Here is a 14640-nt window from a genome sequence, read left to right on the forward strand (position 1 = left end):
CAAAGCTCACACCAAAATATAAACTGCATTTCACTACACAGTGCTAAAAACACTTCCAGTAATGAAAAAAAATCGCCGCACTCCGTTTTCTGAAGGATACCGAATCCGTATCACAGGAGCAGACATAATGTTAGGTGCAACACGGATTGACGGCGGGCAAGTTGATGGGTAATTTGGCGTGCAAAAGCGCGAAAAGACAACGAGATGGAAAAGAGTAAACAGACTCAGCGCTATTACTAACTGATTTTAATGTAACTTGACAGCGATAAATAGAGAAGAAGAGAAACACGCGACTCAAGACTACAAATATTGACGAAAATATAATACAACGAAAACAACTAGGAAACATACCTTTGATAGCATGTCTGAAGGCGCACTTATAAAACATATAAGGGGATTCCACCACATCAACAATCTTATCTAGCCTTCCAGAAATGTGGTAGCCTCTCTCGTGAGGGCGATAGATGGTGCGCTGACGCAATGATTTCGGCGCTGCTCTGTGCACGTTTGTAGCGTGAGCTACACTCGCCGAGGTTGAGCAGTTTCGCGTGGCTCCTGGAGAGCCGTGCTGCGCATGCGCGAGGAGCAGTGACTTCTCACGGCGCACAGCTGGCACGCTGGAGCCACCACCACCGCGAATGGATTGGATTGGGTTGGATTTAATTCGATTGGAAATAGTTTTAGCAGCAGTAAGCATGATAATCAGCTAATCCTAGACAACCAGGAAACCTAAGAATAACCAGCTGAACCCTAGCTCACGCTACGTATATCCTTTCATAGCCGCGTAAGCCGCTGCTATTTTTTTCTGTCGTCTTGTGTCTTCGCGTGGTTTCACGCCAAATAATGCACAGTAGCTAGCACATTGCGTGAGCCTTCACATAATGGTTATGAGCATTGCGTGTGTGAACTACGGAGCGGCACAGTAGGCACAGAGACGACGACATGCTTACCAAGCCATCAGCATTTGAGTCAGGCTTCGCACCAGCTGTCTTCGGAAGGCCCGGGGATGAGACCCGTTGATGACTACCATCTTCTTCACCAAATTCAGATATTCGTATTTAGTGAGGAAGCAAAAGCTGATCATGGCGCCCCAGCCGTGTCCGACGAGGACGACTTGCCTCTTCTTGCTTCCGTCTAGAGCATTAAAACCCAGAAATATAGGTAGGTCGCATTGGTTACACAAGGTATTCGCACGTTGCTCCTTTGCCTCACTCCACACAGCACGTTTTGCTCGCTTTGAGTGCCCCCAGCGGACGCTGAATAAATAACTGGCGTTGACGAAGGTTCCGACTTCACCTAAGTTCAAAATTGTTTTACCGCTGTTGCGAAGCTACTCTGAAGGCTTCATTCGAAGCCGTACTCGAACACAATTGAATAATTCAACATTGTAACATCGGCGCAATTGTTCTGACTGGCATTCAATTGCCGTTCATTGATTTCAACAGAAGAAGGCCAAACGGATATTCTTATGGATCGCTTCTTATGGATAACAACAATGTAATAACCTTGGAAAAGAGGAGGCAGATTTTGCTGTTGAAGTTTCTCTTTTCACTTATCTTACATCAATTCAACAGTAATCCAGAATTTTGCACACAGCCGCGTTTATCTCGCCGTACTACATACACCCACAAGCACACTTTAACACCAATTTTCGCTCGCACTAACCTTTCCGTGTATTCTTTTTTCCCCCGCTCAATCGATGAATAGAATGTGTTGCCGGCGGAAGTGTTTTCTGCGCGGGAAGTTTCCCATTTTGAAAAAAAGAAACGTCTTATTGCTGTGCATTAGCATTTACGCCCTGCTGCTGTCACTGGTGTGCGGTTTTTCTGTCAACACATGTTCTCTTGTTCTTGTTTTTTTTCTCTTTCTGTTCTCAGGTTTGATTACCGTTTTGTCAATATGTATTACCTACATCATTCAATGCTTTGTTTTGAATGTAATACCAGAGTCCTTCAATGCTTCTCTGGTCATGAAACTCCCGACCAAGTTTCGTACGGGGACAAAGGCTACCGTGAGGGGCGCCACAGCAGATCGGAGGGCATCGGGAGCGGCCGCCGCTGCTCTGCAGCCAGACCGGCAGGCAGGAACGCAGTAGCAGAATGTCTGTTCACGCCAAATTGTTTCGTCACTCACAAAATGATAAGTCCATTTCGGCGGCCCAAGCCACGTAAAGCGAAAGCGCACGGCTGATAAGGCGCCGAGCGTCCGTTCCCTACCAAATGCGCTCTGCCAACTTCCCCTGCTGCCCTCCGATCAACAACAGCGCCGTGGCGCGGCCTCCCTGGGCAGCGCGCGAAGCTCTCCCATAGCGTGACGGCGGATTTTCATGACCAGAAAAACATTGAAAGACTCTGCTAATACTCTTTGTACTTGTCCACCTGCTCGATCTACGGACTGCAGCGTCTAATAAATAAAATAAACGATAAAATAACTGAATGTTGTCGTAATCAAAGTTCTGTTTATAGAGCACAATAGGAAGAAAATGACAGACGATTACTACACTCCGTAAAGCGAAATTTGTATGCAGCGCGAACTGCAGTTTTCTCGGTAACGGCGCATAGCTGCTGTTTCTCAGGCAGTGATTGCGTGGTCAGCGAAGGCACGGCGGCGCGCTCTACTCTTCCGTCATCACGCAGCGCGTCGCCGCCGCCGAGCATGTTGTTGTAAATCGTGTTTGAACCTCCCGCGCAAACGTCACGTGGTTCGGATGGGCCACACGACAAGCAGGACGTGGTAAGACTGTTGTTACATGCATCACGCAGCGCCTGCTGGGCTTACGCGGCGCGGCCTTTCGCCATATACTTTCATCCTCGGCTTTCCTGCAGGCTCATGTTCGGTGACGCCTTCGTTCTCTCTCGGTTATCTCGTATCTCTTCTCTCGGTTATCGCGGTTATCTCACCTCAGCATACCGCCCTCCCCTGCACACCTTCGACCCACTTTCCGCCTCTGTTTTCATTCTGTCTTCAATGTTCTATTCGTTAGCTCGGTTGCAAACCCGGCGACGCCATCTAACCAAAGCGGACGCTTAAGTACTGCGCACTAAATAAATAGCTGACAGAGATCTAGAACATATTCATTAGATTGGGAAGTCTTTACTCATTAACCTTCCCAAACTTGCATACACAACTGTCTGTCATCAGACCTAAAATTGAATACGCGTCTGCCACTTGGGACCTTGGGAAATAAATAAATAAATAAATAAATAAATAAATAAATAAATAAATAGATAAATAAATAAATAAATAAATAAATAAATAAATAAATAAATAAATAAAATGACATTTTGCGGTATAAATTATTCAGCTTTGAGGCATGCACACTCTCTTTACCGAACAGTTGAGTAAGAAGATTCTCGTAAAGAGCGCGCCACACAATGTTAAAAATACCACAGGCACTGTTTCGAAGTCCATGCAGGTTTCGCAGAAGGCCACAACGCTTGTAGAAGTGGATAGAATTACTACCGCCAAGTACGTTACTGCCCCGTGGGAGGGCGACCGACTCTTCAACAATTTTCAAGCAAATGAACGCATTTAGGTCCGTCAAAATGCAGAAGAAGATACTTTCTCAGTCTTTCGATAAGGTCCTTGACATCTTCAACCAGGAATTTCATCAGGTACTGAGACGAATCTCGGGGCTTTGAAGTTTCGCCATGTCCACGGATGTCTGGTGCCACGATGCTGGAAGAGAGAGAGTAACATCGCTCAAACTGCTTCCTGTGCAAAAGCGCCAGTCTCTGCTTTGGCGGCGTAGCCGTAGCAGACAAACAGCAGCAACGAATGCTGTGGATCTCCTGACTGCAACTGCTACACTGAACACTTCACTTACGTAACTGCGCTTCGTCGGTGCAAACAAAATGTTTTGTACATTACCGTCACAGAATGCACAATGCCATTTTTAATAAAGTTGGTGACTGACTTTCGTTTATCAATGCATTTAGGCTGTACCAGGTGCAGTTGGCTATAACGACAGAATGAAATCCTCAATCATAATTCAAACTGCAAATACGTCGCAAAACGCTCAAATGTTTCTGAAAATTGTACCTGTAATAATGTTTAGTTAGATTATGTGCCCACTTCGTAACGTTTGTGGCAGAGGAACTTTGGTGATTTCCAGATGTAGCTATATTTTACATTAGATCTCAGGTTCAGGCAGTTCAAATGTGCAGAAACAAATGTGTGAAAACAACCTTGAAGCAATAATGTAAAAAATCGCGGCTGTTAAAACTTACAGAAATATTATAATTTCTGAGCAATAACAGCTTTTCGGCGGCTGCTTTTTTTAAAAAAAGGGCTGCTTGAGCAACTATGCCGTACGAGGACGAAATGCAAAATATCCGGAAATTTTTACGTACATATGTCAGTGAAAACAATACTTAACTTTGGTACATATACTGTACTAGGTGACAAGGGCTCTTTACTCTATGGCACTTCGGCCGAAACCGAATAGTCTACGATGATATTCAATTCAAAGTTGCTTGGAAGTTCGGATTAAGTTATTCATAAGAATGGATTAGATGCTTTTCATACCTATATCAATTTTTCCAGCAGCAGTTCTAGTTCTGGTCCCGCAATATCTTTGACCACAAAACAGACACTTTTCCTGATTGGCAATGCTGTTTTTTGACGCATCTAATCAGCATGGTTGACATTGAGCAGCCAGTAGCCATGCCTGTGGAATTCATCAATGAAAATTACACCTCAAGAGGCCATGCAACGGAAAGGCAGACACTAAGACGATCAGGACAAACAGAGCAACTGTTGAAACTGTGCCGAAGGGGCGATCGCTGTAAGCAGCTCTAATCGTACGTTGGGCTAAGTTGACCATTTTTCCGCTTAGGCACTGATACCCAAAGATAGCGTCTTCTTCACTATTTCTCAGGATACATATTTAGTCAATTCTCCGTGCAGTGAAATTTCGTTACTACGAACCCCACATTAAGGAATTTTACAAATTTACGAATATTTTCAGATGCCCCGCCAGATTGCCTGTATTGTCAATGTAAGAGTATTTCAAAACTACGAATTTCAGAATATTTCAGATTTAGCGCATATTTCAGAATAACGCGTGTTATTTATTTTCTCCTTTGTAGTGGAAGAACATTACGAATTCAGGTCAAGTAACAGCGCCGCAACTCTCGCGTGAAACAGAAACCGCCGTCTCTGTGTGTCTTCCCCCCAGGTGCAGTAGCTATTATCATCACCATGTTGAGTGGAATTGCAGGCGCCTCCGCAATGTTGTAGTTTAATGTTTAATAAGTAATAAGTAATGTAATAAGTGATAAGTAAATGTGTAATAAGTAGCCTAGCCAGCCTAGCCGCCTTTGATCCTTTTCTGTCTTGTTGCTTTTGGTGTGAGCCGGTGGCCGGTCGGTGGGTCCATCGCTTTTCGCGCTATTGACGTGTGCGGGCAAGTATTTCTTTGTTGTGACTGATGTTGCTTCGAAGTTTGTGCAAGATCCAATGGTGAACGCAGCGAGAGACACAGCCAAGAAGAAAAAACAGTCATGAGATGAGATGAGATAGGGCCGAAAATTGATGTTTTATGCACATGAACAAAGTCCACACTTTCATCGCTCGGCGGAATGATGTACCCAATGAGGTATTGCGCAGAGTGGAATCCATCGTGCGTGCTTCACTCGCAAGAAGAAAATAACTGATTTCTTGATATTGAGCTGCTTTGAAGTGTGCGCAACATTTTCATTTGAGAGTTTGCTTGTCTGCACAAGCGTATACGTACTGCCAAGGTACGCCACTTTCACTCCTATGTTTGAGCCCTAGCTTATAGCCGCACGTTTTTCATTACAACGATATTTCAAAATAACGAACAATTTTGGGCAGTTCCACGTGATTAGTTATACCGAGATTTGACTGTACTGGTGCCTTCTATGGAAAACTTCTTCGTAAATGTGATGTGCAACTCACAGTCCTAAAATGTTTGGTTAGTTTTTTCCTATGGATTCAGGCGAACTGTTGAAACGTAAGAACAATTCTCTTACCAGAAATCCTTGCTCAGGTCTTGTATCTGTCGGTTCCAAATGAACCAAAAATCTAGAAAGCTGTGCAACATAAGTAGCATAATACGCCCGTCGTCTTCGCAGCCTTTAGTCACGTAGTGCATTGTTATATTCTGAAAAACAGACGCGAGCGCAAGGATTACTACACTTTATTTGTGTCTGAAAAGCAGTACATCTGCAAGCACAAGGTAATGCAATAAATACGTATGCACCCCTCTGCGTTGCAAAAGAACCAAAAATGTTCGAAAGGCTACATATAAAATAGCAACATTGTAGTGGTAACTGACGTAGCCCATCACGGTGATTCAGTAGCTATGGCGTTGGGCTAGTCGACAGGGGGTCACGTGATCGATGAAAGCGGTTGTTTTAGGGCGGAGAATTTTAGGACCTCGCTCTTTCCAGGGCTTGGCGTCCGTGCACACAGTGTTGCGCATGTGCGAGGAGCACTGAATTGGATTGGATTGAAATTAATTGGATTGGATTGAAATGAATTGGATTGCATTGGAATTGTAAATACTATACACACGCGTTTTTAAATGGAAGTAACACACGGAAACCCGCTTTATTGAAATATGACCGCACATTAGGGGTCCCCAAAAAGTCATAAATAATCCGTAGTCTGTTACTACAACGCGACCCTTATTCAGGTGTAGCCTTAGTGATTAAAATTGCAATTTAAATTGAACGATAACAAAGGAGTGTTGATTGCTTGAATCTTCTATAAGCCGAGCTTGAAGGAGCTGGTGCTATTTTACGAAAAACATATTCAGAAGTCGAATAGCATACCAATTAGCATAGGTCGGCGTACTCACTCGTGAGTACACTCATTTGTACTCATTTGTACTCAAACTCACGAGTGAGTACGATGATGAGTGATCACACACCCAGAAAAAAACAGTGAGTACGATGACGAGTGAGTACAGGGGTAAGTCCACTACTCGTGAGTACAGTACTCATGAGTACACTACTCATGAGTATGAGTACTCATGAGTACAGTATTCATGAGTATGAGTACTCATGAGTTTGAGTACTAATGAGTATGAGTACTCATGAGTACACAGCACTCATGAGTACACAGCACTCATGAGTACACATCACTCATGAGTACACAGCACTCCTGAGTACAATAGTCATGAATACTGTTTTTGTGAGTGCTTGCACTCTTGAGTATATGCACTCCTGAGTACAGTAGTGCAAACAGTAGTGCAAACAAGAAAACGGACGACAAAAGCTGCCACCCGAAGACACGCAGAAAAACGCAGTTTACGGCCACGGCTGCACCGACAACCCCCGAGCTCCCCTGAGACCGACCCGGCCTGAGAACAAGAGGAGACACCAGACGCAACGCGAGTGCTTACGTTCCGTTTTGCTTTGTCACATGTACTTGCCTTCGCGCAGTAAGTCGCCCAACGACAGTGCACCGCGTCAGACGTTTTCTTCCTCTGTCCTGATTTATATGTAACCTGTGTTTTTCTAATCAATTAAACAATTTATTTTTTCTACTTAGTCTTTCATTCGAGCTACGACCTAGCTAACAGTGCAGATAAGTTGATTATTCGTGAGTAATACAAATTGAGTACTCATGAGTACAGATTGAGTACTCATGAGTACAGATTGAGTACTCATGAGTGCAGAATGAGTAGTACTCATGAGTGCAGAATGAGTAGTACTCATGAGTGCAGAATGAGTAGTACTCATGAGTACAGATTGAGTACTCGTGAGTACAGATTGAGTACTCATGAGTACAGAGTGAGTAATGATGAGTACAGATTCAGTACTCATGAGTACAGATTGAGTATGAATACTCGTGAGGACAAATGAGTTTGAGTACAAGTGAGTACGATTACAAATTAGTATTTGATGAGTGAGTACGAGTGATTTTGTGAACAGACGAACATTTTGAGTCTGAGTTTGATTGAGTACAGCGTGAATGAAAAAAATTGTGATTGAGTTTGAGTGAGTTCTTTCTGTTTTGCCGACCTATGCCAATTAGTGCAATTCAAAACCGCATTGTTTACACAAGAAAGATTACATTTTGATAACTAATGTCAATGTCCCAAGGGTGCAGATGCTGATGCTGGGTGTTGATGGTGTTTGTTCTTGGGGCCTCGCTACACGACAAGAAGGTACGGCCTTCACTGGCGGGCAACATCTGCACTTAGCAGCAAGCCTGCGCTCTTCCCACAGGCTACCCAGGACGGTTTGGACTCCTCTAGGGAGACGATGGTTCCTCAGGTCACCTTCCAATACGTCAGCGACACATTACCAAGTCTTTAGACAATCTTCAACGCGCCCAAGCTACACCTGGAGTATGAGGCGCGTAGGAGTCGAGGGCTACGGAACAACTTTGACCACCCTGGGATCTTCGACGTGCGCCGAAACCTCGACAAACGGGGGCTTCGTTGCTTTTCCCCTCCATCAAAAAAGCAGCCACCGTGGCCGGCATCCAACACGCGTCCCTGGGGTGAGCAGAACAACGCCTTACCGACCGAGCGACTGTGGCGGGTACGACCTTTCCAACCTTCTCATTCTAAACCACTAAAACGTGAACAAACTACTCCCCTGAAAATTCACAAGAAAAATTCTGCTCACCCCCTTTGGCTGCACCGCCTACATTTCTTTCAGACGGACATTAATTTTGATTTGCTCACCAGCAAGCCTGTGCCCTGTCCCTACAGGCTAGCTACTGAGGATACCGCACCGCCCGTCCCTCAACTGATTTTTGAAGAAATTACACGATATTACCTGTCCGAATGACACCACTTCCCTCCTCCACATCCTAAACTCTCAAAAGAATAAGAATCCCTACTTCGCCGACTGTAGAGCAATACCTTCCCTCACCAAGTCCGCCTCCGTCGCATGTTCCCAACCCGATTTCCGGCCGAATGCAAGTTCTGCTTACAACGCGGTACTCTTCCTCACATCATATTAGTGTGTAAGCACAGTCCCAACCTCGTTCCTCTTTCATCCACCCTTCCCACCCCTGAGCTGTGGGAGAACTTGGTGACCAGCAGCGATGTGGATGTCCAGACACTTTTGGCCTCCAGAGCGAACGCTGCCCGCTCGTCACATGGCTTCCCAGAATAGGGAACCACTCCCGCTTCACCGGCTCGATAAAACGTTTTTCACTCACACACTCCAGCCAAATACCTTACGCACAGCAGCGAATAAAAAGAGAGATAGAAGGAAGGCAGGAATGTTAGACAGCCTATGGCCTAGTTTCATATCCTACGCGTAGAATAGGGGAACCATGAGGAAAAAGAAGAAAACAGAAAATGAAGGGGAAAGGTAAGGACACCGCGTAAAGAGGTGTGTCCAGCGTTGGGGACACTATAGACGTTAGAGATCAGTGAGCGTCCATAGCGGCTTTTGTGCTGCAGCCTTTTATACAAGTTCGTCGTTGGAAGGAAGCACGGCCGGGGCGCTTTTGTCGCCTTGTGCGTAGATGATGGAGAAGGCCAGTGGCCCAGGATTTTCTCCTGAGAGAACGACCACAGAGAGTCTAGCTTCCGTAGAGTCGAGGAGAGCTGCCTTTTCTCAAAAGAAAAAAATTCGTGCATCTCAACAAAGTAATCATGACGAGTGGGCGAAGCACAGGGGGTCGTCCTTACCGTAAATCACCCGTGACATTGCCCAGTTGCGCATGTAAATGAGGGACAACGCGTGTGTACAGTATATACAATTCCAATCCAGTCCAATACAATTCAACTTAATCCTATGCAATCTAATCCATTTCAAATCCAATTCAATCCTAATTCAATCGAATTCAATCACATCCAATTCAATCCAGTGCTCCTCGCGCATGCGCAGCACGGCTCTCCAGGAGCCACGCGAAACTGCTCAACCTCTCTCTCTCTTTCTCTAACCTTTTGTTAACCTTTTATTTTACTTTTGTGAACCTTTTGCTCACAGATGTTTCGATTTACACGGTGCTGTCTCTCTCTCTCTCTCTCTCTCTTTCTCTAACTTTTTGTGAACCATTTATTTTGTTCACAGATGTTTCGGCTTACACTTTACACGTCGTTGTGCCGTGAGCACGGACGCCGGACGCCGGACAAGCCTCGGCCTTAAGGTGCTTCGCTCCTAAAACGTGGGAACTCGCACAGAACACGCCGTATGGTCTCCGGCGTATCACGGACTACAGAAGTGTCACTGGTTGCCATTTCAATCAAATAAGAGTAAGCATTTGTAAAATTCTTCGCTCAACCAGGCCCCATAATTTGTATTAACGTCGGATATGCTCACAACCCAGCCCTCCGAGCTATTTCTCCCCCTGCTCCCTTTCCCAAGCTTTTGGGAGAACCTGACGGCCAGGCCTGCCCTAGATGCTCAGCAGCTAATGGTCTACAGTGTAGAGGCCGCCAAGATGTCGCGTGGGCTCATGGACCATGCTCACTTCTCTTTTAAGGCAGTTTTATGCTACACGTGCAAAGAAGTTCGTGGACAGTCATGATACCCTTCTTTCACATATTGCTCAGATTACGCATATTGGAAAGTTTGCTCAGGGCGTATGGCTTGATCAAATAATAAAATAAGCAATTAAAGAGAAGTGAGAATAACACCGCAGCAGGGTTAAATGCTAAGATTATAAATAACAATACACGTGCTGTGACATTCATGGGTAAACTTCAGAGGTGCAACTACAACCGATGTGTGTTACAAAGGCACCGTTATCTTTTTGATTAATTCATTCTTTCTAATTCCATTACAGGTACAAACGCCCTGAAGACAATGTGGGCGCCTCCTTCACCCAGGGCTTAAAATGCCCAGAAAAGGGAGTGTGAGCATTCTGGGGATCCTGGCACTAACCGACTAGGCATTGCATGTCTGTGTAGTGTTTACCAAAAGGCAGACTGTGAAGAATACATGCAAGGAATGGCAACAAGGCAACAAAGCAATTAAGGTAATAAAAGTAATAGAATGTTTTCCGATGTTTTCCCATGTTTTATGTATACAGCCTTCCTTCAAAGAAATTGATTCCACTTGTTAAAAAAAAGTTATTGTATATAGTGCTTCTTATAACCATATTATAGCAATTGTATACTTATTACCATTCCCACTTCCGCTAAGTATATGGCCATGACTGTGATTTGATTATTATGCCTTCCTTTTATTTCTCTTTTGTGTGTGTGTGTGTGTGTGTGTGTGTGTGTGTGTGTGTGTGTGTGTGTGTGTGTGTGTGTGTGTGTGTGTGTGTGTGTGTGTGTGTGTGTGTGTGCAGTGTGTGGGTGTGTCTTTTTTTTCTCGTTTAATCCACAAGATGTGTAATGAAATAATATCGCATACGGTCATGATATCTGCTGTTGCCGGAAACCGGGGCAGCCGCCTCGCCAAGCCGCTTGTAACAGTGGCTTTTTGCGGTTGTGCGCTCCTTTTGTAAAAGAAAGGAAAATACACGATTTGATTTGATTTGAAAAAAAAAATAAAGTTAATAAAGGCAATCAGGAGCTGTGTTAATAAGAAGAGACAGCGAACGTATAAAAAAGGCTACTTGAGGCAACGAGCCAAATAACAATGTAACGTCACTAGCAATTGTAAGACTCAATTCAAAATGTGAAGAGATCCCTGTGAAGAAAACTTGAGATGAGGAGCGAATACGATTGTTGAATAAAATTTTGGTGTTGTAGAAGGGCGAGACGTGTAGAATATAAAAAATTACGAACAGTTGAAAATTGCGTCTGCTGTTTAATTATTCTCATTAGGATTATCTAAGTATTGCGCACAAGCGTGATTGTATTAGTTGTCGGTATGTACACGTTACGACTCCTTTTACAGCCTTTTTTTTCCAAATCCACATGGCAGCCAAAAAGCCGTCGTTACATTCCTACTTTAAAATTTTTATTATTTTTTTATGTACTACCCACAAGAAGAAACTCCCCACTATTATGCAGACTTCTTTAGTCGGACAAAATTTGCTAATATAGGGTAAACGAAATGCTTTATAGCGCGATTTGTCAGCCATTTCTCTTTGCCGTGCCTACCCACAGGAGCGCAATTACTTTAAAGTTTTAAATTCCGTGGTAAAGCTTTGCCGAGAATTTACCATTGATTGTACGAGTGGCCGTTAAACAAAGCTGTGGAGTCGTCTTTGCCGCATTATCTAGTGCTTCTCTTTAGATATGCATGTATTCACTGCAGTTACAGAACCTTAAAGAAGGTATATTTTCTATCATTTAAAGGTATACTCAAAAGAAATGGCTACCTCCAAGCTGTCCCTGTACATCGTTTGAGTACAGAACAAAGGCAATGACTTTCGTTGTAGAAAGGGCACGTAAAAATGTCAGGAAGGCACAATCGTCAAGTCAGAGCCAACCTGGCGCTACGGCTGGCAATTCTCCACTCCGAATGATTCACCTCAAAGTTGCTGCGAGTGCGTCTTCCCGTCACCTTTCCTTCGCGGCACCAAATATGCTTATGTGATGCTCAGTTTATGGGAGCCCCGCAGCACCCACACCACAGAAACCATGCTGGCGTTTCAACGCAAGCGGCGAACATTATGGTAACTCTGCGCCGAACATACAAAACGCGCACGCTTCTTAGGACCGCCCTGATAGCTCTCTTCAGGCTGGGGTAGATATTGTCACGAAGCCAAAGATGACGCAGCTGTCTTGAAGGTAAACACGTTTATTGGAGCGAACTTGTGCTCTCCTAACAACTCAAAGAATACACAGGCGGCGAAGCAGCAGTTAACAGTGACGTGTGCAGGCGAGCGTCGGCGATTCGAATTCCGGCTTCTGCTCTGCGGGAATTTATCTGTTGGCGCGAGTGTTTCTCGAACCATCGATTTCATCCAGAACACTTTAAATCAAAGCAGATTATTCTAGGCTGTTGACGTTAGTTCGAAATGCTCTCCATATCAAAAGAGATAACACGTGCGGCATAAAAATAAAGAATAGAACACGGACTTCACTTGGCACACCGACAACACAGATAACACCGCCCGGCGCAGCCGGTCGGCAAAAACAAAACTTAACCAAACCCAATGCATGGTTTGCGGCATTACCCCCCTCTAAGGGTGCATCGACCTGATGCTAAAATAAAAGAGAGTCCGAAAAAAAACAACAAAAAAGTCCGTCATCTTGCATAGTAAGGTTTCAAGCGAACCCCGTGGACGACTTCGGGCGGCGTGCGTCGTCGTGATGTTCCGGAATGACCATCGGGGATCACCTCGTAGGTAAGTTGGCCGACACGTCATAGAATACGGTAGGGTCCGAAATACCGTCGCAGAAGCTTCTCACTAAGTCCGCGTCGTCGGATGGGAGTACAAACCCACACACGATCCCTTGGGTGGTACTCGGCGTCTCGGAGTTGCAGATTGTAGCGCCCGGCATCCACCAGCTACTCGTCCGTTGTATGAACTCGAGCGAGCTGGCGGGCCTCCTCCGCACGCTGAAGGTATCCTTCTGCGTCGTGGTTGAGGTCGCGGTCTTCTACATGCGGAAGCATGGCGTCAAGCATCGTAGTCGGCCGTCTTCCGTAGACAAGCTCGAATGGCGTCATCTGCGTAGTTTCCTGGATAGCCGTGTTGTACGCAAACGTGACATACGGGAGCACTTCTCCCAAGTCTTATGTTCAACGTCGACGTACACTGACAGCATATCCGCGATTGTCTTGTTCAGACGTTCTGTTAGCCAGTTCGTTTTGGGGTGGTACGTCATCGTTCTTCGGTGATCGGTGTTGCTGTAGCGTAATATTCCCTGCATCAGCTCTGCAGTGAACGGCGTTCCGCGGTCCGTGATTAGGACTTGAGGGGCTCCACGTAGCAGCAAAACTTGGTTTATGAAGAACTTTGCGGTTTCTTCTGCAGCCCCCCTCGGAAGAGCGGCGGTCTCTGCGTAGCCCGTCATGTAGTTTGTCGCTACGACAATCCACTCGTTCTCAGATCGTGGCTTAGAGAACGGGCCCAGAAGGCCCATTCCAATTTGTTGGAAGGGCCTTGATGGGGCGGGGATCGGCTGCAGAAGTCCGGGGGGTCTCGTCGGCGGCGTTTTTTGGCGCTGGCAGTCCGGCAGCTCCGGACGTAGTGGGACACATCGGTCGTAAGGCGGGGCCAGTAGTATTTTGCCTTGATTTTTCCAATAGTGCGTGCTGCGCCGAGATTTCCGGACGATTTCGTTGCACGCTTCCAAAATTTCGTCACGAAGGTCTGCAGGGATTACAAGATGATATTTCGTTCTCATAGCAGGGCTGAAATGTTTCTTCCCGAGGACGGAGTTTTTGAGGCTGAATGCTGGTAAATTTCGTTTGAAGGCCATAGGTACGGCGACATTGCGTCCTTCTAGGTAGTCGATCATGACGCGCAGGTCGGGGTCGGCACGCTGCTGGGCGGCTAGGTCGCTCTCCGTCACGACTCTGAAGAACGCGCTGTCTGCATCGGAGCCTTGAGGTGGTGGTTCGACGGGTGCGGTGGACAAATAGTCAGCGTCGTAGTGTTTTCTGCCGGATTTATAGACGATTGTAACGTAGAATTCCTGTAGGCGCAAGCTCCATCGCCCGAGGCGGCCAGAGGGGTCCTTCAGATTAGCGAGCCAGCCCTGCGCATGGTGGTATGTCACAACCTTGAACGGTCTACCATACACGTATGGGCGAAATTTTGAAATAGCCCAAATGATAGCCAGGCACTCTT

General features: G+C 45.6%; 1 protein-coding gene across 2 annotated transcripts in view; it reads right to left on the reverse strand.

The window, feature by feature from the left end:
• The window catches only part of LOC144162536 (epoxide hydrolase 4-like), a 61035-nt gene that overhangs the window by 14683 nt on the left and 31712 nt on the right, over positions 1–14640 (reverse strand). For both annotated transcript variants that reach the window (XM_077693114.1, XM_077693115.1), the window contains 3 exons: positions 5997–6127; positions 3566–3678; positions 951–1134 (listed from right to left, as the gene is read on the reverse strand). In XM_077693114.1, coding sequence (XP_077549240.1) covers positions 951–1134; positions 3566–3678; positions 5997–6127 — 428 coding nt within the window. The remainder of the gene's footprint in view (positions 1–950; positions 1135–3565; positions 3679–5996; positions 6128–14640) is intronic.

Source organism: Haemaphysalis longicornis, unplaced genomic scaffold (genome assembly GCF_048455015.1).
Source record: "Haemaphysalis longicornis isolate Haplotype H1 unplaced genomic scaffold, Haemaphysalis longicornis Haplotype H1 scaffold_12, whole genome shotgun sequence".
In the NCBI taxonomy this organism is placed as follows: domain Eukaryota; kingdom Metazoa; phylum Arthropoda; class Arachnida; order Ixodida; family Ixodidae; genus Haemaphysalis; species Haemaphysalis longicornis.